The 25,443-nt window shown below is 39.4% G+C and overlaps 1 protein-coding gene across 1 annotated transcript in view; it reads right to left on the bottom strand.

Moving 5' to 3' along the window:
* Nucleotides 1-25,443, bottom strand: part of LOC124605384 (TATA box-binding protein-associated factor RNA polymerase I subunit B) — a 309,701-nt gene that overhangs the window by 214,111 nt on the left and 70,147 nt on the right. The window contains exon 5 of the mRNA XM_047137024.1: nucleotides 22,550-22,695. Coding sequence (XP_046992980.1) covers nucleotides 22,550-22,695 — 146 coding nt within the window. The remainder of the gene's footprint in view (nucleotides 1-22,549; nucleotides 22,696-25,443) is intronic.

Genomic DNA, 25,443 nt, shown 5'->3' with positions numbered 1-25,443 from the left:
CCGGACATGGCTGCTTGTCCTGTTCCAGAGGTTGCCCCTCAGTCTGCAAGATCCGGGCTTACTGGTAGTTGGGAGCTCCAACGTCAGGCGCGTAATGGGTCCCCTTAGGGATATGGCAGCAAGAGAGGGGAAGAAAACCAAAGTGCACTCCATGTGCATACCGGGGGGAGTCATTCCAGATGCGGAAAGGGTCCTTCTGGATGCCATGAAGGGTACAGGGTGCACCCATCTGCAGGTGGTCGCTCATGTCGGCACCAATGATGTGTGTCACTATGGATCGGAGGAAATCCTCTCTGGCTTCTGGCGGCTATCTGATTTGGTGAAGACTGCCAGTCTCGCTAGCGGGATGAAAGCAGAGCTCACCATCTGCAGCATCGTCGACAGGACTGACTGCGGACCTTTGGTACAGAGCCGAGTGGAGGGTCTGAAACAGAGGCTGAGACGGTTCTGCGACCGTGTGGGCTGCAGATTCCTTGACTTGCGCCATAGGGTGGTGGGGTTTCGGGTTCCGCTGGATAGGTCAGGAGTCCACTACACGCAGCAAGCGGCTACACGGGTAGCAGGGGTTGTGTGGCATGGACTGGGCGGTTTTTTAGGTTAGATGGCCTCGGGCAAGTACAGAAAGGGCAGCAGCCTCAAAGGGAGCGGGGCAAAGTCAGGACATGCGGGGGCCAAGCAGCAATCGGTATTGTAACTGTAAACTGTCAAAGCTGCGTTGGTAAAGTACCAGAACTTCAAGCGCTAATAGAAAACGCCGAAGCTGAAATCGTTATAGGTATGTAAAGCTGGCTGAAGCCAGAGATAAATTCTGCCGAAATTTTTACAAAGGCACAGACGGTGTTTAGAAAGGATAGATTGCATGCAACTGGTGGTGGCGTGTTTATCACTGTTAGTAGTAGTTTGTCCTGTAGTGAAGTAGAAGTGGATAGTTCCTGTGAATTATTATGGGTGGAGGTTACACTCAACAACCGAGCTAGGTTAATAGTTGGCTCCTTTTACCGACCTCCCGACTCAGCAGCATTAGTGGCAGAACAACTGAGAGAAAATTTGGAATACATTTCACATAAATTTTCTCAGCATGTTATAGTCTTAGGTGGAGATTTCAATTTACCAGATATAGACTGGGACACTCAAATGTTTAGGACAGGTGGTAGGGACAGAGCATCTAGTGACATTATACTGAGTGCATTATCCGAAAATTACCTCGAGCAATTAAACAGAGAACCAACTCGTGGAGATAACATCTTGGACCTACTGATAACAAACAGACCCGAACTTTTCGACTCTGTAAGTGCAGAACAGGGAATCAGTGATCACAAGGCCGTTGCAGCATCCCTGAATATGGAAGTTAATAGGAATATAAAAAAAGGGAGGAAGGTTTATCTGTTTAGCAAGAGTAATAGAAGGCAGATTTCAGACTACCTAACAGACCAAAACGAAAATTTCTGTTCCGACACTGACAATGTTGAGTGTTTATGGAAAAAGTTCAAGACAATCGCAAAATGCGTTTTAGACAGGTACGTGCCGAGTAAAACTGTGAGGGACGGGAAAAACCCACCGTGGTTCAACAACAAAGTTAGGAAACTACTGCGAAAGCAAAGAGAGCTTCACTCCAAGCGTAAACGCAGCCAAAACCTCTCAGACAAACAGAAGCTAAACGATGTCAAAGTTAGCGTAAGGAGGGCTATGCGTGAAGCGTTCAGTGAATTCGAAAGTAAAATTCTATGTACCGACTTGACAGAAAATCCTAGGAAGTTCTGGTCTTACGTTAAATAAGTAAGTGGCTCGAAACAGCATATCCAGACACTCCGGGATGATGATGGCATTGAAACAGAGGATGACACGCGTAAAGCTGAAATACTAAACACCTTTTTCCAAAGCTGTTTCACAGAGGAAGACCGCACTGCAGTTCATTCTCTAAATCCTCGCACAAACGAAATAAGTGTCCAAGGAATAGAAAAGCAACTGGAATCACTCAACAGAGGAAAGTCCGCTGGGCCTGATGGGATACCAATTCGATTCTACACAGAGTACGCGAAAGAACTTGCCCCCCTTCTAACAGCCGTGTACCACAAGTCTCTAGAGGAACGGAAGGTTCCAAATGATTGGAAAAGAGCACAGGTAGTCCCAGTCTTCAAGAAGGGTCGTCGAGCAGATGCGCAAAACCATAGACCTATATCTCTGACGTCGATCTGTTGTAGAATTTTAGAACATGTTTTTTGCTCGCGTATTATGTCGTTTTTGGAAACCCAGAATCTACTCTCTAGGAATCAACATGGATTCCGGAAACAGCGATCGTGTGAGACCCAACTCGCTTTATTTGTTCATGAGACCCAGAAAATATTAGATACAGGCTCCCAGGTAGATGCTATTTTCCTTGACTTCCAGAAGGCGTTCGATACAGTTCCGCACTGTCGCCTGATAAACAAAATAAGAGCCTACGGAATATCAGACCAGCTGCATGGCTGGATTCAAGAGTTTTTAGCAAACAGAACACAGCATGTTGTTATCAATGGGGAGACATCTACAGACGTTAAAGTAACCTCTGGCGTGCCACAGATGAGTGTTATGGGCACCATTGCTTTTCACAATATATATAAATGACCTAGTAGATAGTGTCAGAAGTTCCATGCGGCTTTTCGCGGATGATGCTGTAGTATACAGAGAAGTTGCAGCATTAGAAAATTGTAGCGAAATACAGGAAGATCTGCAGCGGATAGGTACTTGGTGCAGGGAGTGGCAACTGACCCTTAACATATACAAATGTAGTGTATTGCGAATACCTAGAAAGAAGGATCCTTTATTGTATGATTATATGATAGCGGAACAAACACTGGTAGCAGTTACTTCTGTAAATTATCTGGGAGTATGCATGCGGAACGACTTGAAGTGGAATGATCATATAAAATTAATTGTTGGTAAGGCGGGTACCAGGTTGAGATTCATTGGGAGAGTCCTTAGAAAATGTAGTCCATCAACAAAGGAGGTGGCTTACAAAACACTCGTTCGACCTATACTTGAGTATTGCTCATCAGTGTGGAATCCATACCAGATCGGGTTGACGGAGGAGATAGAGAAGATCCACAGAAGAGCGGCGCATTTCGTCACAGGGTTATTTGGTAACCGTGATAGCGTTACGGAGATGTTTAGCAATCTCAAGTAGCAGACTCTGCAAGAGAGGCGCTCTGCATCGCAGTGTAGCTTGCTTGCCAGGTTTCGAGAGGGTGCATATCTGGATGAGGTATCGAATATTTTGCTTCCCTCTACTTATACCTCCCGAGGAGATCACGAATGTAAAATTAGAGAGATTCAAGTGCATACGGAGGCTTTCAGACAGTCGTTCTTCCCGCGAACCGTATGCAACTGGAACAGAAAAGGGAGGTAATGACCGTGGCACGTAAAGTGCCCTCCGCCACACACCGTTGGGTGGCTTGCGGAGTATAAATGTAGATGTAGATGTAGGTAGTTCGCGGTAGGTGGTACCATCAATGGTATACAGTCACTTTAAATAAACTTCTAAATAAACAGTGACTACTGCATAGTACACAGAGGGATGCTGAATGAAAAGCATTTCACTATCATTAAGGCAATTTGTTATTTCTTCACTGACTACTACAACAGCATCTTTTCCAAACAGCTCTCAAAGAACATTTGGTCATATGTAAAAGGTTGTTAGGAGCACCAAAGTTAGTGTCCAGACACTCACAAATTACAGATGAAATGAAATTGAGAGTAGCAAAGAAAAAGCAGCAATACTGAACTCTGTTTTCAAAACTTCCTTTACATAGGAACAGAAACAGACACATTGCCTCAGTTTAATTTTCATATCACTATGTGGCTAAGTGATATAAACATTAGTGTCAGTGGTGCTGATAAATAACTTAATAGTTACAATCAAACAAGGCTCCATGGCCTGATGGAATCCTAATCAGATTCTGTAGAGACTTTGCAAATGAGTAAGCTCCTGTTTTAATCATAATATATCATATATCCTTAGAATGAAGAACAGTGTCAGTGGTCAGAAGAAAGCACTAATCACACTTGTCTACAAGTAGCACAGGAGAAATGAGCCAAAAAACTAAAACTCACTCATATCCATGTCTATATAGTTCTAGAGCATATTCCGAGCTCAACCATAATGAAGTACCTCAAATATAATGAGATGAACCAAACAGGATGACCGCTTTCATGTCAATCATAATGAATTCAAAAACATTGGTCTCGAGAAACTCGATTCACACTTTTCTTGCATGACAACCTGAAAGTCAAGGATCAAAGTTGTGAGGCAGATGCAGACTTTCTTGACTTCCAAAAAGCATCTGACTCAGTATCACTCGGCGCCAGTGTTTCAAGAATTACCCTCCTTGGAAATACAAGAAGATGCGTTGGGTGAAGATCGAAGTGACCACAGTGAAGAAGATTTTAAAGGTGACAATAATTCTGTTCATAAAGAATTTAATCAGCATTAGTTAAATGACTTGGTAAGGGATTTGGGACTACCCAAAAAAGCATCAGAACTTCTAGCATCACGACTGCACGAAAAAAACTTGTTAGAAAAAGGAGCTAAAATCACCTACTTCCGATCGAGAGAAAATCCATTTCTGCAGTTCTTTCGGAGTGTTGATGGATATGTGTAGTGCCACAACATACCTGGTTGAATGAAGGAATTGGGAATTTCAGACTATAATGCAACCAAATGGCAAATGTTTATAAATAGGTCAAAACGTAGCTTGAAGTGTGTTCTCCTCCACAATGGAAATTTATATGGTTCAGTCCCACTAGGCCATTCAGTTTTCTTGCATGAAAAATACGAAGACATAAAGAAGGTCACTGATATGTTGCAATATAACTTGCACTGATAGCTCATCTGTGTTGACCTTAAAATAGTTTCTTTCCTTCTTGGCCATCAACATGGGAATACTAAGTATCCGTGTTTTCTGTGTATATGGGACAGCAGAGCTCATGAGAAGCATTGTGTGCAGTCAAAGTGGCTGCCAAGATCTGACCTGAAACCTGGTGATCCAAACATTGTAAATCTGCACTTGTTGACAGAAAAAAAAAATTATATTTCCGCCTTTGCATGTAAAAGTAGGTCTCATGAAGCAATTTGTTAGAGCTATGTCAACTGAAGGGGACTGTTTTAAGTATATCATTTCGGCATTTCCTAGCTTGTCATATGAGAAGATGAAGGCTGGTGTCTTTGATGGGCCACAGATTTGGTAACTTATTAAAGATGAACGTTTCATAGAAACAATGACCGAACTTGAAAAGAATGCTTGGTTGGCATTCAAAAGTATTGTCGAGGACTTTCTAGAAAATATACAAGCCCAGAATTACATCAAAATTGTTCAACAACTATTAGGGAGCTTTAAAAAGCTTGGCTGTAACATGAGCATCAAACTGCATTTCTTACATAGCCATCTTGCTAACTTTCCAGAAACTCTTGGTGCTGTTAGGGATGAACAGGGTGAGCGATTCCACCAAGATTTGAAAGTCATGGAAGCAAGGTATCAAGGTAGATGGGATGTTGGTATGATAGCTGGCTCCTGTTGGAGCACCAAGCGAGAATGTCCCCAGATGTAACATTGTAGGAAAAGTTATAAGCAAAAATTTGTACCCTAATATCTTTGTTATTATTATCTGTATAAACACAATGTAACTTTGCATATTATAATAACCTTTGAATGTATAAAATATTCTAATATTCTACTACATTTGGTTAGAACCCACTTTATTTTCCTCTGTATGCCCAATTTTAATGACTTTTAGGGTAAAGCGAGAGTATCCTGTAGATTAAAAACTTGACATGATAGAGAAAAACTGTTAACAGTTTTGAATTCAGGGACCAAAAATTAGTTAAGTGCAAGTCACAGATTTAGGACAACAAAATGGCTGTTCCCCAGTGATATTATTTAAACAATGATTTATGCCTTCTTGACAGAAGCATCGTTTTGTTCTCTGTACAGCTGTGGTGTCTGCTGACACATATCAGTAACCACTTTTAAATTTGCTCAGTTTTTTAATAGAACTTGAAATCAACATTTAAATTAAGTCACTGGCAAAATAGCAAGGTCATTGCTCCCATCAGATTAGGGAAGGATGGGGAAAGAAGTCGGCCATGCCCTTTCGAAAGAACAATCCCGGCATATGCATAAAGAGACTTAGGGAAATCACGGGAAACCTAAATCAGGATGGCCGGGCATGGATTTCAACTGTCGTCCTCCCAAATGCAAGTCCTGTGTGCCAACCACTGCAGCAGTATCTCGGTCGATGGCAAAATAGTAAACTGTTCATTAAATAAATTCACAAGGATGACAAATTATGAGGTATTCATTCTGTATCCATTTCTGTGTAATTGTGATGGATACAATGTCCCGACAAATTTCTGCATAATGAGTAAGATATAAAAGACATTGTAAATCAATAAATAAAACACATACAAATAAGTAGCTTTCAGCGATGATAGCCGTAGTGCAATGCTATTATTTGAGGTATCATTTATCAAAATCACATGATGCAGTTAAAAGTTGTTAACTCATTGGTTAATTGTAAAAGTGTTTATTCCTTCTCTAGATTGTCACTCATACGACAAAATTGTAGATATAAAAATAGATGACAGAGGGATAGAAAAACAACTAAAATCACTCAAAAGAGGAAAGGCCGCTGAACCTGATGGGATACCACTTCGATTTTACACAGAGTGCGGGAAGGAACTTGACCCCCTTCTTGCAGTGGTGTACCGTAGGCCTCTAGAAGAGCGTAGTGTTCCAAATGATTGGAAAAGGGCACAGATCATCCCCATTTTCAAGAAGGGATGTCGAACAGATGTGTAGAACTATAGACATCGATCAGATGTAGAATTTTGGAACACATATTATGTTAAAGTATAATGATTTTTCTGGAGAGTAGAAATCTACTCTGTAGGAATCAGCATGGGTTTAGAGAAAGACGATCATGTGAAAACCAGCTCGCGCTATTCGTCCACGAGACTCAGAGGGCCACAGACATGGGTTCCCAGATAGACGCCGGGTTTCTTGACTTCCGCATGCATTTGATAGTTCCCCACAGTCGTTTAATGAACAAAGTAAGAGCATATGGACTATCAGGCCAATTGTGTGATTGGATTGAAGAGTTCATAGATAATAGAACGCAGCATGTCATTCTCAATGGAGAGAGGTCTTCCGAAGTAAGAGTGATTTCAGGTGTGCCGCAGGGGAGTGCCGTAGGACCGTTGCTATTCACAATATACATAAGTGACCTTATGGATAACATCAGAAGCTCACTGAGGCTTTTTGCGGATGATGCTGTAGTATATCAAGAGGTTGTAACAATGGAAAATTGTACTGAAATGCAGGAGGATCTGCAACGAATTGACGCATGATGAAGGGAATGGCAATTGAATCTCAATGTAGACAAGTGTAATGTGATGCAAATACATAGAAAGAAAGATCCTTTATCATTTAGTACAATATAGCAGGTCAGCAACTGGAAACAGTTAATTCCATAAATTATCTGGGTGTAGGCATTAGGAGTGATTTAAAATGGAATGACCATATAAAATTAATCATCGGTAAAGCAGATGCCAGACTGAGATTTGTTGGAAGAATTCGAAGGAAATGCAGTCCGAAAACAAAGGAAGTAGGTTACCGTACACTTGTTTGCCCACTGCTTGAATACTGATCACCGGTGTGGGATCTGTACCAGATAGGGTTGATAGAAGAGATAGAGAAGATCCAACAGAGAGTAGCACGCTTCGTTACTGGATCATTTAGTAATCGCGAAAGCATTACGGAGATGACAGATAAACTCCAGTGGAAGACTCTGCAAGAGAGCCATTCAGTTGCTCGGCACGGGCTTTTGTTGAAGTTTCGAGAACTTACTTTCACCGAGGAGTCAAGTAGTATATTGCTCCCTTCTACGTATATCTCGCGAAGAGACCATGGGGATAAAATCAGATAGATTAGAGCCCACACAGAGGCATACTGACAATTTTTCTTTCCACAAACAATACAAGACTGGAATAGAAGGGAGAGCCAATAGAGGTGGCTTGGAGAATATGGATGTAGCTGTGAAATATTAACTACTGTGATTGTAAACATCTTGAAATATTGCTGTGTCATTCGATCACCTCATTTATCTAAGATCACTGATGTATTCAGATTTGCATTAATATGTAACTGTGGTTTATTGTCGAAGTTCAGAGAGCTGTAACTTACACGTCTGTAAGACTATCTGACACTCTGCCATTTCCTGTAGCATAGTCTGCCCTCCTAAGTGACTGGCTGTTGCCAAAATTCTCAGCACTGAGATTAACCCACATCTGGTCTTTTACTGACACCCTTGCAGCTGGCTCACCTGGAGCATCCACTGAGGCCCGCCCTGAGCCCCGGGCCCGCTAATGTTCAGTCGTACATCAAACAGACCTTACCTCACAACAATTCTAGGTAGTGGATTAGCTTGCCTAAGTATGCATAACATTATAACTGTTTATTAAAGTAACTCTTGTTTTTATCAGAATTCCAAATCAGAAATTAATTACATAAAGGAGCCAATTTACCAATGTGTTATCCAGATTACATTTAGGTGTGAATGAAGTGAGAGGGATAGAGGAATTTGGTGTCATTTTTGAAAAGGTCCTCAGAACCAAGTTACCAATGTGTTATCCAGATTACCTTTAGGTATGAATGAAGGAGGATGGACTGAGGGACTTTGATGTCATTTTTACAATCATTGTCCTAACATTCAGTTATACACAGAAACTTAGTCTTAAGGAATAAAGCAGGTAATAAGAAAAAATGATTATTTTAGCTTTAAATTTCAGCAATGCAAACAGGCACTGCTTTTACCAGCTGAGATGGCATTATAGACAATAACTGAGAGTATCTTGTTCTGGAGATTAAATATTACTGCATCTGGTTGGAAACCAATATTGCTTACCCAGAAAGGATAGGGACATTTCGGTATTTGTAAGTGCATAAAGCACATGCATAAACCATATTACTTTAAGAACTGAATTCAGAAAATAGTAAAGTTACTACATTCTTGTGAGGCCTGCCCGGCTAGCCGCACGGTCTAACACGCTGCTTCTCGAGTGGGAAGGTGTGGCAGTCACTGGCACGAATCCGCTCGGCGAATTAGAGTCGAGGTCAGGTGTGCCAGACAACCTGTGGATGGTTCTTGGGTGGTTTTCCATCTGCCTCATCACACATGGGCTGGTTCCCCTTATTCTGCCTCAGTTACACTATGTCGGCAATTGCCTCGCAAACAATGTCTCCACGTACACCATAATTACTCTAACACACAAACATTTGGGTTACACTTGTCTGGTATGAGATGTTCCCAGGAGGATTCCACTGGGGGCCAAACTGCACAATAACCTCGTGTTCAGTGTGGGGCGGCGGTGGGGTGGGTGGACTGCTGTGGCCTGTTGTGGGGTTGTGAACCACTGAGGGCTACGGTGGGATGAAACCTCTCCGTCGTTTCTAGGTTCCCAGTTCAATACGCAATACACACACACACGCACACACACACACACACACTCTTGTCAAGTATGACATTTACTATAAAGTTTTAAATAATACCATCAAAATGACTGCATGATTTAACTGCGGCTAATTTGTTTGGAAAATTACCTACAGGTTGAGGAGGGTCACTTATGTACTGACACAATATTGGTTGACGTATATAAAACTTCATCCTATCAAACAGGCCAACTCAGATACAGTATAAAAGTCTGAGAGACTACTTTAAAGATGCAGGTAAGCATCACCGATCCCTCACATATAATGGATCACAACTTACAAGCAATAACTTCAAGGATTTCTTGAGTGTGGAGGAATAAAACATGTACTGTAGCTATTTCAAAATATCACCCACAGTCCAACTCTTATGAATGAGTGATGAAAGAGATCGAGTGTCTGTGTAGAAGATAGTGATCTAATAAGCATACCGCAGGGGCTCAGGTGATTCGTGAGCTACAAATTATTTTGAATGAACTATCCCATATGTATACAGGCTTATCACCAGTAGATATTATGAATAAAACTTTAACTGGTGAGCCTCTATTAGAGTTATTTAAGTGGCACCTTAAATACATATTAAAGCAGAAAAATTGCACAAGACGATGAAGGAAACTTTACAAAAACAAGTGAAAAATAGAATATGAAAAACAATCAATTATATCTGCATTCCAGGTTGATGACTTAGTACTAGTTAAGGATTTATATCCTAGTTCTAATTTGAAGAAGAGAACCAGCAAGCTTTTTCCATGCTACAGGGGACCCTTCAAGGTGTTAGGCATACTTCATCCGGAAGTGGTATTCTTAGTAGACTCAGAAACTGGTCAGTACAATACTGACATGTTATAGAAATTCATATTCCCAGGACAATCTGTGATCTCTGCAGCTTCGGTGGGTTGATGCCCATTGGGTGACTGAGCTAACTGTTTCAGTATTTCACATTTCGTTTTCCTTGGAGCATTTCCTTCTACTCTTTCTATCCTGTTATCATTAACTAAGTCCATCTCATATTGTCCTATCCTAGATGTAAATTTGAGTGATGACAGTTCTATGTAGATCTATGAAGTGTTAAGGTAACAACAGAAGTATGATACTAAGATATAAGCATGAAAAATATATACAAATCAATGTTGGCTATAAGCAGCAAAAAAAAATTTCAGAGCCCTTTCAAAGCATGATTGTGTGTGCTCAGTCACACACACCCTTCTCAAATCAACACCACCTAAATGACAAGGCCTCACAACTCAACTGTGACGTCACACAATCCAGACGAGGCACTTACCATCAAGCCTGCCTCTAGCCAAATCATTGTGCTAACAGCGTTCCAGAAACTGATAAATATAAGACAATAAAAGACATTAAGACGGTCGAGCTTGACTATAAATGAAATTACTGTGTGTTGATTTGTAATCTCAGGGGAAAAAAGCGGAAGCATTTACTGTTTTGAGCTGTGTCAGATATAGAATCATGAAGGTTTTTTGCGCTTAAAACAACTTTGGATGCTGAAAAAATTGAGGCACTAACAGCTGTCAATCTGTAAGAAATGACATTACTGAGACTTAAAGGATTTTCTTTTTTTTTTTTTAAGGTAGTCAGATGTAAAATAACATACAACACTGAAGCAGATGGCAGAAGAAAGTCTGAATTAACAACAGCATATTTTGAGTTATTGTATGGTATATGTTTCGTTAATTTTAAAGACAAAGACATAAACAGAGTAGGGAGTGTATTCTGACGGTACACGTGAAACTACCACCTCCCAGAATGTTGTGTATCGGGAAGTAACAGATAAAGTTAACAGTTTAATCCATAATTGTTGGGTAGCATTTTCTTCCGGCACCCCCTTCAATCGTACCAAAGTTTTTATTTACACTGACACAGTTTTACTCTCATAACAATGACATAAACAAAATTGTAGAATATACAGGTTACACATCTAACCAATGTTCAACAAATAATAATACACATCCATAACATATTTCAAATATATGGTTTGAAGTAAATTGTAAACAATAAAAGTGGAAAAAAAAGATTACTGATAACTCTCACTACACCTATGAGCACAACCAAAACATACAGAAGTATCTATGAATTGCAAGAAACATCCCAGCATTACTCTAACAATGAAATGAAATGATCATATGGCATTGTTGGCTGGGATGCCCCATCCGGGGAAGTTCAGCCACCGAGTGTAAGTCTCATTCTACATGCACTTACGGAAACATTGAACAGTGTTACAATGTAATAGTCCTCATGAATGTAACCTTGTTTTCATTTTCTATGTTTACTTCACAGACATAATGACTGATGCCACAGCCTCTTAATAGTTAATGAAAGGACAGATGGTAATAATTACTCTAACTATACCACATTTGCTTTTCTAGATACCAAATTTCTTCTACAAAACTTCTTAAATATTAATAGTGTGGTTCCCTATTATTGTGATAATGGGCACAGAACAATATGTAGGGAAGATAATAGATGTAAGTTTTCAAATGGGAGATTACATCCCACTAATAACAGTTTTCTACACAAAAGTAACTTCCACAAAAACAGAGGAAGAAAAACAAGACAATCAAAATTCATGACATGTAAAGGAAATACACACGACACCCCTGTCCAACCACAATTAACTTTCAAAGCAGAATCAAAATAGCACATGGTCAAAGATATGCAAATATTTCTCACCAAACTCTACAAAATGGCGCTGTGGCAAAGAATGCTCTGCAGATAATAAGCAATATGAATGAGAGCCATCATAGAGACAGTAAAGCTGCTATCATGGCATGTTGAATGTGAAACAAGATTTTGCTGCTTTCAGTGGAAAACTACAAGCAGATTGTTGGAGGGATGAAACAGCTTTATTTTTTATTTAGTAAGGTATGCTATATAGCAGAAAAAGACCTATCTAAATATTAGGATGAGTACATACAGTAAGTAACATATTCAGAAAATACACAATGCAGCACAAAACAAGGCGCCAGAACTAAGAACAGGTACTTATTAAAACATTAGGAATCCAGGAATTTACTAGTTCAAATATCAAAATTAAAAGTGGTGCAGATGACCAGCAGAACATTTCACAGAAAAGCAGACATCATCTCAGGTCACAAGTGTGGAACAGCTCATTTCACATTTGTGTGGTAAAACACGCTTAAAAATCTTCAGCATGTAGCCATATGTACAAATTAATTTGCAATGTGGATTTAAAATGACTCATTCCAAATCACTATGGTTTATCGTGCAAAATGATCCATAGAACATTAAACTAACTAACTAACTAACTAAATAGCTAAAACTGTAACACTTCACATCAGGGACAAGTGTCAGAGATATGGGAATAACAAGTGTCAGCAAAAGCACACACCTCATCCATCCAGAAAGCAAAACTCAAATAAAAATAATAGAAAATAGACATCTCATAAATTGCCTAGTGGGTATCAGAAACCAAATATTCCAAAGTGAAAAGAACAGGAGGAGCAAGACAAGCAATTATGACTAGATGCACTTATCTGCCATTCCCCTTACCACCTAACAACACAATCACACTATACCAAACCCACACTATTTGACATTTGCATACTATCTGAAACCACATCACCTCACAACAAGGATAAGAGTCAAAGGAATGGGATAAAAAGTGTCAGCAATACATCTCATACTTAAGGAATGCAGCACTCAAAGAACAATAGAAATTAGAAAACTCTTAAATGATTTGTTGGATATCAGAAACCAAATATTTTCAAAACATGTTAAAAATGATAGGAGGAACAAAGGAAGCAATTATGACTAACGGCACTTATCCCCCCCTTCTCTTACCACCTAACCGCTCACTCACACCATCCTGCACCCATACTAAGTACTTGATATTTGCATAGTATCTAAAATGATAATACCTTACATCAGAGACATGATTCACAGGTATGGGAATAACAAGTGCCAACAATATTTTGAAAACACATTGATAATATGTAATAGGAGGAACATGACAAACAATTATGACTAGAGACTCTTATCAGTCCTTCCTCTTAACACCTAACAGCTCACTTACCATCCTACACTCCATTAAGTAATACTCATTACAGTAAGATATTAGACACAAAGTATATTCTCTCTGTATTGAAAATGGTGAAAGTTTTGTAACATCAGAGCTGAAGAAATAAATATGTGTAGGGAGAGCTTACATGTATTGTTTAAGATAACAAAAGTGGATAGCTATTAATGAAAATTATGTACATTTCTTTTTGCTTTCTTTGTTTAAAATATGTCCTTCCACGACAGTTTGCAGTTTCCTTTTGTTTAATGACCTATGCACCTTGTCATTTTCCATTTTACAATAGTTATAACGCAAAATATTAACACCTGTACAAACAACAGATTTACACAATTCCAGTCCTGAATATTTATCGCAGACATCTACGGCAAAATCATCAATGGCCATGACACAATCAAGAATTAATTTACATCCTGTTTGCCATTGGTTCTGAAGCTTAAGAAAGGAATCACAGTGTTCATTTGATAACAGTTTTTGCATGAAACAAAAAGAATACATTACTATCAGCAATGGCATTAACTGTAGATATCGCAAGCCACCTCTATCAAGATCTTTAATTATTTTGTGCTCGGCACCACATCCCAACTGCTTATCTATCGTTAAAAACTGAGCACAGTCACCACACTTTAACTTCTTTATTGTGCTGTAGCAACAGTATCCAGCAATGACTGTAAGCACTGGTAATTCTAGACCGATAAGTTCCAAATGACACTGACTAACACTTAACAATACGAGAGAAGGAAAGTTACTACTCACCATATAGCAGAGGTGCTGAGTCACGATAGGCACAATAAAAAGATTCACACAATCATAGCTTTCGGCCATTAAAGCCTTTGTCAGCAGTAGACACACACACACACACACACACACACACACACACACACACACATGCACTCAAGCGCAACTTGCACACATGTCTACAGTCTCAGAGAGCTGAAACTACACTGCGAGCACCAGCACCAGTGCATGATGGGAATGGCGACTGGGTCAGGGTAAGGAGGAGGCTGGGATGGGGAGGGGGAGGGATAGTATGGTGGGAGTGGCAGTCAGTGAGGTGTTGCAGTTTAGACAGAGGGCAGGAGAGAAGGTGCGGAGGGGGGAGGGGGTAAGTAGCGGAAAGGAGAGAAATAAAAATAACAAGAAATTAAAAGACTGAGTGTGGCGATTAAATGACAGCTGTGTAGTGCTGGAATGGGAACAGGGAGGGGGCTGGACGGGTGAGGACAGTGACTAATGAAGGTTGAGGCCAGGAGGGTTACGGGAACATAGGATGTACTGCAGGGAAAGTTCCCACCTGCGCAATTCAGAAAAGCTGGTGTTGGTGGAAAGGATCCATATGGCACATGGCACATGCTGTGAAGCAGTCACTGAGATGAGGGCTATCATGTTTGGCAGCGTGTTCAGCTACAGGGTGATCTACTTTTTTTTGGCCACAGTTTGTCGGTGGCCGTTCATGTGGACAGACAGCTTGTTGGTTGTCATGCCCACATAGAATGCAGCACAGCGGTTGCAGTTTAGCTTGTAAATCACCACAGTTTTCGTCTGCCAGGAAGTTTCGTATCAGCACACACTCCGCTGCAGAGTGAAAATCTCATTCTGGAAACAAGCTGCCTGTCCACATGAACGGTCACCAACAAACGGTGGCCAAAAAACAAGTGGACCACCCTGTAGCTGAACATGCTGCCAAACATGATACCCCTAATCTCAGTGACTGCTTCACAGCATGTGCCATATGGATCCTTCCTACCAACACCAGCTTTTCTGAATTGCGCAGGTGGGAACTTTCCCTGCAATACATCCTACATTCCCGTACCCCTCCTGGCCTCAACCATCCAGCCCCCTCCCTGTTCCCATTCCAGCACTACACAACCGTCATTTAATCGCCACAACCAGTCTTTTAATTCCTTTTTATTTTTATTTCTCTCCTTTCCGCTACTTACCCCCTCCCCCCTCCACACCTTCTCTCCTGCCCTCCGTCTAAACTGCAACACTTCACTGTTCGCCGCTCCCACCATACTATCCCTCCCCTTCCCCGCCCCAGCCTCCTCCTTACCCCCACCCAGTCGCCACTCCCATCATGCACTGGTGCTGCTGCTCACAGTGTAGTTTCAGCTCTCTGAGACTGTAGACGTGTGTGCAAGTTGCACTTGTGTGAGTGTGAGTATGTATGTATGTGTGTGTGTGTGTGTGTGTGTGTGTGTGTGTGTGTGTGTGTGTGTCTACTGCTGACAAAGGCCTTAATGGCCGAAAGCTATGATTGTGTGAATCTTTTTATTGTGCCTACCTTGACTCAGCACCTCCACTATATGGTCAGTGGCAACTTTCCTTCTCTCATGTTGTTATATTCCATCCTCGATTTTCCACTGTTTGACTAACACTTAATTTACAAATACCTGATGCTCAGATGTCACAGGCAACATGAAGACATTCAGACATTACAGCTTTGTAGAGATCTAATTACAATTTTCCTAGCTGAGTCACCTTGTAAAGAAAGCTCTAACAAAGTTGATAATCTCAGCTTTTCCTCTGCCTCAAATATTTGCCTCATTTGAAACATGGTACAGGGATCCAGGCAGCTGTCGATACAATCCAAACCTGGTTTCCAAGGCAACAGTCTGAAATTTTCCAGGCAGCAAGTACGACATTTTAAGTTCTGACAGATAATACCTTCTCAGTCCTAATAATGCGTATGTTGTATGCTTGAGTGCAGAGTGTGTTTCCTTACTGAGCTTACCACTTGAAAAATTCATCGAGCTCTAGTTGTCTAGCCAATTTAGAAAATTTTCTAGAAATTTACACCTCTCATCATCCTTGTGGCTTGTTAGAGGCTTTTGCATTTCCTCTCTAAGTCTAAGGCCTTTCAAATTTTAATAAATTCAGCAGTTCCTTCATAATTTTTAATGTTATTTGTAGGTCCCAACTCCAGTAAACTACGGTTGATGTTGTCATTGAAAATTTAACAAACAAGCTTTACATTTTGTTTTTCTAATGAAGAGGGCCACAGAGCTTCCATACTTAAGCCATATCCAAATTTCAGTAATTTGTTAGTTTCAAATATGGACCTAATTGCAGAAAATGAAGCTTGAATTCTCACAGATATGTTTTCAAAGCTGGGGAAGCAAAATGTCAGAAGTTCATCTTTCAAATTCACCCAGTTATTTCTGATGCATTTATAAATGTGTATTGGGTCTATAACAAAAAACAAGGGTTTGGAATGATCTGAAGGGTGTGGGTAAGCAATATTAAGTCTGATGGATTTGCAAAATTACTGACAGTTTTTCTATTAATTCAGTTATTGTCAGAACAAATACAAATAACCTTTAACCTAAGACTTCCAACATTGAACAACTGGCCAGCAGTCATTTTATTTACAGACAAGATGTGGGCAGCATGTTTAAATGATGAAATTACACCTTGCACCATAAGCACATGAGCAACTGTTGCAAGAGTAGTGGTGTCATGAGCCATACCAACTAAATTTCCTCTTATGTAGTCCATGGTTGGCTTAATGTGTATTTCATCTAACATGAGTGTTACAAAACAATCAATGATAATTCAGGTTTGATACTTTCTCCCTAATGTAAGCCAGAAAGTTCGGAATGTTAGAATCAACATCAGTATTTGCACAGATGTTTCTAATAGTATTAGGATGAGGCAGAATAATATTTCCAATGCTTCGTATGAATCTGTAAGCATGGCTTGAAATGAAGAACTACAAAGAAGCAAATACTAAAACATGGGGAGGAAACCTATGTCTCCCAGAAGGTGAAAAGCTTAACTGAAACTGGCTTCTTATGAATTCCACAGCAGGTTTAGTTTTCCCCTCACATTCTAAGTTATCTAACAACTCAACAATGATGTCTTGAAGATGTTTTTCTTCCTTTTTGCACACTAAATTTGCAACAAATATTATAATGTTGTCTAGATCTTGGATATTACAGTTTTTGGAACTTTCTTGGAAGTGATTTCACAACCCTTAACATAAATTCTTACACTGAATTCCTGATTAATAATTATGAACAAGACATGATGTGGTGTTCTTTCAGTGTCTACATAAAAAAACAGTATATATGAATCTTTCACTGCTTTTGGCCACTTTTCACTACAAGTAACACAATCAAGCTTCTTTATCAGTTCGTGAAATGAAATTAAGGAAAGTGTCTTATTATATTCTTCTAGAAATTTAATACTGCCCTCTATGGATGCCCTCAGTGCAGCAGCTTCCCCTTTTCTCCTGTTTTTCAGAAGGAAATTCTCTGGTTTTTGGCATTACTTTGGAAATATATGAAGGGCAGTTAGGAAGTTTGCTTAGGATTGCGTTTTGTCAGAGTTGTGGCTTGCTTAGTGGTGCGGTTAATATAGCCCCAGTTTTCCAGTCTGCTGCTTTTGTTTCCCACAATATATCATCTTCGCAGAAGTGCAAATGGCAGACCTACAAAGTGAAAAATAATATACTGCATGCATGTCACTGAAACTTGCACAGATACTCAAACTTCAACTGCCATATACTTTTGCCGATAAGTACAGCTTAAAATGAAAGGTGTTCACCACAGAACGCTTGCTAGGATCGCAATTCTCTCTATTGATCACAGATAACCATTTCCTTCACATATCCTCATCGGCTGTAAATTTATAAATCTGAACCTTCTTCATCTCGTCGTAATTACCGTCACAACCAGGAACACAACAATTTTTCACCATGGTGATGATCACTTCTAAACTGCTACATGCAGTATACACATCAAAGAGCAGAAAAGCAAATGATTACACAAGGAAATTCAACTCACTAACACTACTGCTGCGAAACAGTTGTTTACATGGTTCCACATAGCATTCCTACAGGCATCTAGGTTGCACTGCTACTGTGAGGTGACACTGGCTGTATGCCTGAAGTTGATGACGTCACTCGCCTACTGGAAGAGAGTTGTAAGGCCTTTGATTTAGGTGAGGTTGCTCAGATCCATATCACATATGGTGATAGTTACTACCTGTTTTCACAGGAATGCCAAGGAGTAACATACATGCCAAGATGGGCTGCAAACAGTATGATTATTACACAATGACAGCACTTTTTTCTAAATGATATGTATTCAGTTCAGAAATGAATATCAAGGTGTGGACATGTTGGCAATATCACTAGAACAGGGGGATGAGGAAGGGAAAGGAAACCTTACCTTAAGTGGAGTACATTTCATGAGCCAACTGTTCTGCTGCCATAGCTAAGACCATTGTTATCTCTGGAGAAAGGGCATTAATGAGTTGTTTAACAGCTGATGTGTGCAAATAATACAATAGACTCGACTTATCTCTGATGAGAGAGTGCTAATGAATAAATTATTTAAGGAGGTGAAATAAAAGGGCTGTAGTTGTTGATATACTATGTTAAGAGCATAAAATAATTGAAGGACTGATAATTTGTTAAGTAGATGTGTCTTATCTTATAAATATTGGAAAGATAAAATAAAGCTTAAGAGCAAACTTAGAAATATTCCCAACAGAAATTAAGATGCCATCTTTTAATATATATCACAGGCATTCATCTACAAAAATGAAGAAAGAAAAAGTATGTTTCACATATGCAAACATTCAGTACAGCAGTCTTGCATTTGTTTTTTATGTTAGCACAATGCGTCTGTCTCAATAATAAAGATAAACCCTTTAATCTAGTAGCAATAAACAGATCCCTGATGGACAGTCACTGACATGTATTTATCGGAAGGTGATGACTTCTTGCAGCACCATGGCTGAATGTCATTAGTAGCAAATATTAAATCAAATGTGGGAGGAATAACATGAGAGAAGGCTCATTATTAGATGATCTATAAAAAAACAAAGATGATGTGGCTTACCATACGAAAGCGCTGGCAGGTCGATAGAAACAGAAACAAACACAAACATACACACCAATTCTAGCTTTCGCAACCAATGGTTGCTTCGTCAGGAAAGAGGGAAGGAGAGGGAAAGATGAAAGGATGTGGGTTTTAAGGGAGAGGGTAAGGAGTCATTCCAGTCCCGGGAGCGGAAAGACTTACCTTAGGGAGAAAAAAGGACAGGTATACACTTGCACACACACACATATCCATACGCACACACACAGACACAAGCAGACATTAGTAAAGGCAAAGAGTTTGGGCAGAGATCTCAGTCGCAACTTAAGTCTATCGCAACTTAATTAGCGGAGGTTGAGGCCTGCCGCCGCTCATACCTCACCTGTCTTTCAACAACATCTTTGCCTCTGTACTTCCGCCTCGACTGACATCCCGTGTGTGTGTGTGTGTGTGTGTGTGTGTATGACGAAGATTCTCAGTAGCTTATTGACTCTACACAGCTAACCCATACATGTGTCCAGACTCCATCTTTCTTATCTATACTGTTTCTTATGTCATAACTTATATATATCTTTCTTACCTATACTGTTTCTTATGTCATAACTTATATATAAGTTATATATAAGTTATGACATAAGAAACAGTATAGGTAAGAAAGATGGAGTCTGGACACATGTATGGGTTAGCTGTGTAGAGTCAATAAGCTACTGAGAATCTTCGTCATAGAGATGCTTGAAGATAAGGGACAGAGTCTGTGCATACTGTTAAAGATTTAAGACAAGGCATACCCAATGTTATGTAGGTATTCAAGAGGAGGATAAGTAACCCAGGAAAGGGGTGGTTTAATCTTTGATCAAGTGAACCCACAGACAGAATTACCTGTATGTCCTTTTTTTAAATAGAGGGATTACTAAGGACACACTCACATTGCAAAGATAACAAGGTATTTACACAGTATCTGTCCATAGAGAAGGTGTAAGTGCACCTCTTATAAAGGTAGGAAGTTATATAGACTGTTAGCCACACTTCGGAAGTGTTCTCAAAAACAATTATAAGGTAACAGACTTCCTTGGCCAGTTATGATTATTTGAATTTACTTTTCCACACATATTACTTGCCGCAGATTTGAGATTTGAAATTGTGGAGAATGATATTGATTAAAATGTCAGCAAATAACTCCTTGTGGTAAAGACGTACTTAAACATTTTCTAACTCAAAGTTATGCTGTTGGAACTAATGAATTGAAAGTAAAGTAAATTTCAATTACCTTAGTGTAAGAGTAGTGTGATAATGGTACAACTTGATCAAACATGGCAAATCTCTCTCGTGTTTTTATCAAAGAAAATGAAACAATTTACTTATAAAGTAATTGGATTATAGTACAAGGGAATGCAATACAAATAGAGCAGTAAAGTGCATAATGGGAAAGCCATTTACTAGATTACAGCACACAATGAACAACTGTACGGTTGAATAGACATACACCAGTACTTTGAACAATGTGTGTTAAGTGTGATACAAGTCCATTGAAGAGACACAATCTTTTACCCAAGCAAGCTGTATTATATAGTGGATATTTTTCAAAAATAAAAATGGGTTTGAACTTAAGTGACCTTAGGTACAGATAATAATAACAGAATGAAAGTTAAAACTATGGTTATTTGGTTGACATTTTTCAGTGTTATGGGATGTTTGTAATTAGTTCAGTAGAATGGGTTACACAATACCTCTCATCTTAGTCGGGGAAACTGTGGTGCAACATGTCGATTCAGACAAACAAAAGATGTTTGTGAAAACTTGAAATGTCAATAAGTGTGGAACATCCCACTGTGCGTGCTCTGGATAGCTGTATGTGCAGATTGGGTGGAAAAGATGTCAGCTCACAACATCAACAAGGCGTGACAGCGAGTGCATGTCTCCACCTGCTGTGCAGGCCCATTTGTGTTTGGCATTGTGGCTTGGTGGCACCTTGGAAGCCACAGAGCATACAACACAGGCAATAATGTCAACACCAGAACAATTGAAAATTATACAATCTGTAATGTGATATCTGTAAATCAAAACATGATGTAATCTATTTGGAGCTACAACTTAAAGAGAGCTCTGTTTCATCTGCAATAATTGTAAATGACGAGGTATGGTAGAAACATTGCACTTTATGGTAAATTTAGCTCACACTAACAAACCGAGTGACACATCATTCATGCAGTGGGACAAATCCACCAAAACCCCACCCGCACTGCACTCCATTAGATGTTCTTTCCAACACAGACACTAGAAAATGGCCCTTTGGGCTAAAGCAGACTGGTTGTTGGTAATGGATAGGAATGAACAGCTGATGTAATTTTCTTCACCAGGATTTCCTGCTGTAACAAATACAGTCATGTGCCATACACGACTTATTTGGGATACAGTAGGTGCATGAATAACAGTAAGTTTAAACTCTGGTAGTACTTATGTTCTAAGGATAATGTGTTATTACTCTTCTGGATGATAAAGTATATTAGTTTTAATCATAATGATAATTGGAATGAAATAATGGAAACTTCAGGTAGGAATATCAACAATGTAGAAAAAGAGAGACTGCTGCTTGTTGAAAAGATAATACACCATGTTGCAGACAGACACAATTAAAAGACACTTACACACAAGCTTTTGGGCATAGTGTTTGATGGAAAAAGAGGAAACGTGCCCCCCCCCCTTTTTTTCACAAGCGAGCACACCTCACACACACGGCCACCGACTCTGGCAGCTAGGACAAGAATGCTTGCTGCATGCATTCTGACTTGAGTTGCCAGTCATGTGTGAGTGAGGTGTGCTCACCTCTGTGAATGAAGGGTGTGTGTTTCTCTTTTTCTGAAGAAGGCTGTGGTCAAGAGCTTATGTGTCAGCATCTTTTAGTTTTAATTGTGCCTGTCTGCAACTTAGCATGGCATCTTTACAATAAGTAACAATCTACATTTTCCTACATTGTTAATAACTGGAGTTGTATTTCAACAAAGAACGAACATTGCTTAATGCTCCATGGACAGAAGAGTATGCCTATGCCCACTACTACTACTACTACTACTACTACCACCACCACTGCCACTACCACCAAACCCCCTAAAGTTATGCTAAGGGTCTTATTTGCCATTGTTCCATATTACCTTGATCTTGAACTGCAGGAGACAATGGATATTGTTTCCACAGATGACTCTCTCTCTCTCAAGCTCTGTTCAAGTTGAGAAGAAAAATCTAAGGAAGCCTCAACATCTTGCTGCACCCTCTTTGCTTCTTCAACCATAAGTTTTCTCTATAAGGTAGAATAACAATTTCATCATAAGGAAAAGAAGATCTTGCAAAGTATATAAAAAACTGATGTATCTATATTATAAATTATTGTAGAACATGCTCAATATGAGAGAAATGGAAAGGGAGGGCAGACAATACAGCATTTTTCACATTTTTGTGGGCACAGAGATGTTGCAGCCTGCCTTTGAACTATTCTTATTTGCTTTAGAATCAGCAGTTTTCTTTTCATAGATTAAAAAAAAAAAAAATAAATAAAAATTGTGATATTGCCTGTTATTTTGATATTTATCTGCCTTCCGAATTCTTTGTTTCCCATCACATAAAGGTCTTGAAATATGAGATACCACAATCAAAATCACCTTCTCCTTTATCCTCTTACTGCTTGTTTTATAGTCACAGGGTTTGTATTGATCAGCCCATTATTTCATTATTTGGAAATTATTGATTTTAAATTTTGTAGCTGGTTGTCCTCGTGCCACCATTACAATTAAAATATGGATTGGCAAATACTTAATGTCACAATAACAGAAATAAAACTATGAACACAACTAATCTTATCTATTAAATACAATGACAGAAACCAGTTTAACTAATACCTGGTGACAAGCACTCAAGAGCTCTGTGTGTGTGTGTGTGTGTGTGTGTGTGTGTGTGAGAGAGAGAGAGAGAGAGAGAGAGTCGATTCAAATGCCACAGCTTATCTTATGCTTTGGTTTGCTGAGAATTCCTCGACAAATGCAAAAAATGTGCAAATCCAAGTAAATGAACAGGACTCTCTTCTCCATTTTACTTTCCATTTTCTGTATCAGTCTTGGTTATTTGTTTTATAATTGTAACCATTTTCTTATAAAAAAAGACTGGGCAGTCTCTACTCTTGACACATTAACCAGCAGTTTATAAAAGCTTCTGGTGATGAATATGTCGGATTTATGAGAATCTTTCAAATTCATAAATTTAATAATTGCTAAACTATAGGTCCTCTATTGCCAAAATTTCTAATTTACTCACATTTCCACTGTGTTTATATTATGTTACAAGTTCACGCATGCTAATTCATGATATCAATTGCTTAATACACAAATTCAGCTGTGACTGACTGGAACTAAACTGCAATAAACACAATTTATCAATAAAATTAATTTAAAAAATTAAAATTAGTTCTGATCTCCATTTTTTTTATTGTTTATTTGCATTTTACTATAGTGATGATGTCATTCATCTAAGGAGAGGAATCTGTACTGTAACATACAAGGGGTGTTTGAAAAGTCAGTGCAAAAATAAAAACTACTTACGTGTTTGGGGTCAACCTTTTTTATTTTTGACATAGTCTCCTTTTAGACTTATACACTTCATCCAATGCTGTTCTAATTTGTTGGTCCCTTCCGAATAATAGGAATTGTCCAAGTCTGCAAAATAGCTATTAGTTGCTGCAATCACCTCCTCGTTTGAATAAAATCTTTGTCCCGTCAGCCATTTCTTCAAATTGGGGAACGAATAGTAGTCCAAGGGATCCAAATCTGGAGAATAGGGGGGATGTGAAATGAGTTGGAATCCTATTTCCATTAATTTTGCGACCACAACTGCTGACGTATGCTGGTGCATTGTCTTGATAGAAAAGGACTTTTTTGCGGTCCAATCGCCGCCATTTTTCTTGCAGCTCGGTTTTCAAATGGTCCAATAACGATGAATAATAGTTTTACCCTTTTCCAGATAGTCGATGAGGATTATCCCTTGCGAATCCCAAAAGACATAACCTTTCCGGCCAAAGGAATGGTTATGTCTTTTTTAGCGCAGGTTCTCCCTTGGTAACCCATTGTTTAGGATGTTGTTTGGTCTCATGAGTATAGTAATGTATCCATGTTTCATCCACAGTGACGAGACGATGCTTAAAGTCCTGCGGATTCTTCCTGAACAGCTGCAAGCCATCCTTGCAACACTTCACATGATCCTGTTTTTCGTTAAGCGTGAGCAATTGCAGAACCCATCTTGTGGGTAGCTTTCTCATGTCCAAATGTTTAAGCAAAATTATGTACCCGTTCATTCAAGATGCTCACAGCACTAGCAATCTCACGCACCTTAAGTCTTCTGTCATCCATCATCATATCATGGATTTTATCAATGATTTCTGGAGTAGTAACGTGTACAAGGCATCCAGAACATTCAGCATCACTTGTGCCCATATGGCCACTCCTAAAATTTTGAAACCACTTATAAACTGTTATAATCGAAGGTGCAGAGTCACTATAATGTTTATCAAGCTTCTCTTTGGTCTCTTGAGACGTTTTGCCTTTCATAAAGTAATGTTTATAATCACCACACGAAATTCTTTTTCATCCATTTTTGGCAATCACTCGACTTCTGTGATTCACACGAATGCCAAACACAAAGAAATAAACCAATATGGCTGAAACTTGGTGTGCATTCTTTCCAAAGATGCTACTAGCTAAACATGATGTCGATATGTGCTGGTGGTGCCATCTCTCGGACCTTGCACGGACTTTTCAAACGCCCCTTGTACAATGTGGCGAAGTGTTATGTTGCACATAATCTTCCGAAACGACACCATAAAAGTTTTATTTAAACAATCAGTTAGTACAGCATATTATTTGGAAGTTTGTTTTCTTCATGTGCAAGTATTTTGGAGTGGGTGGATGCAGCATATCTGCAAGCCAGGATGATGATATCAATCTCCTTACATTTTGTGGTACCTGTTGTTTGGGAGGTTTACTCCGTGTCATTGGGTCGTCCC

This window comes from Schistocerca americana, chromosome 3, assembly GCF_021461395.2.
Source record: "Schistocerca americana isolate TAMUIC-IGC-003095 chromosome 3, iqSchAmer2.1, whole genome shotgun sequence".
NCBI lineage: Eukaryota > Metazoa > Arthropoda > Insecta > Orthoptera > Acrididae > Schistocerca > Schistocerca americana.
The sequence above is the reverse complement of the archived record's forward strand: the minus strand, read 5'-3'. Positions and strand labels throughout refer to the sequence as shown.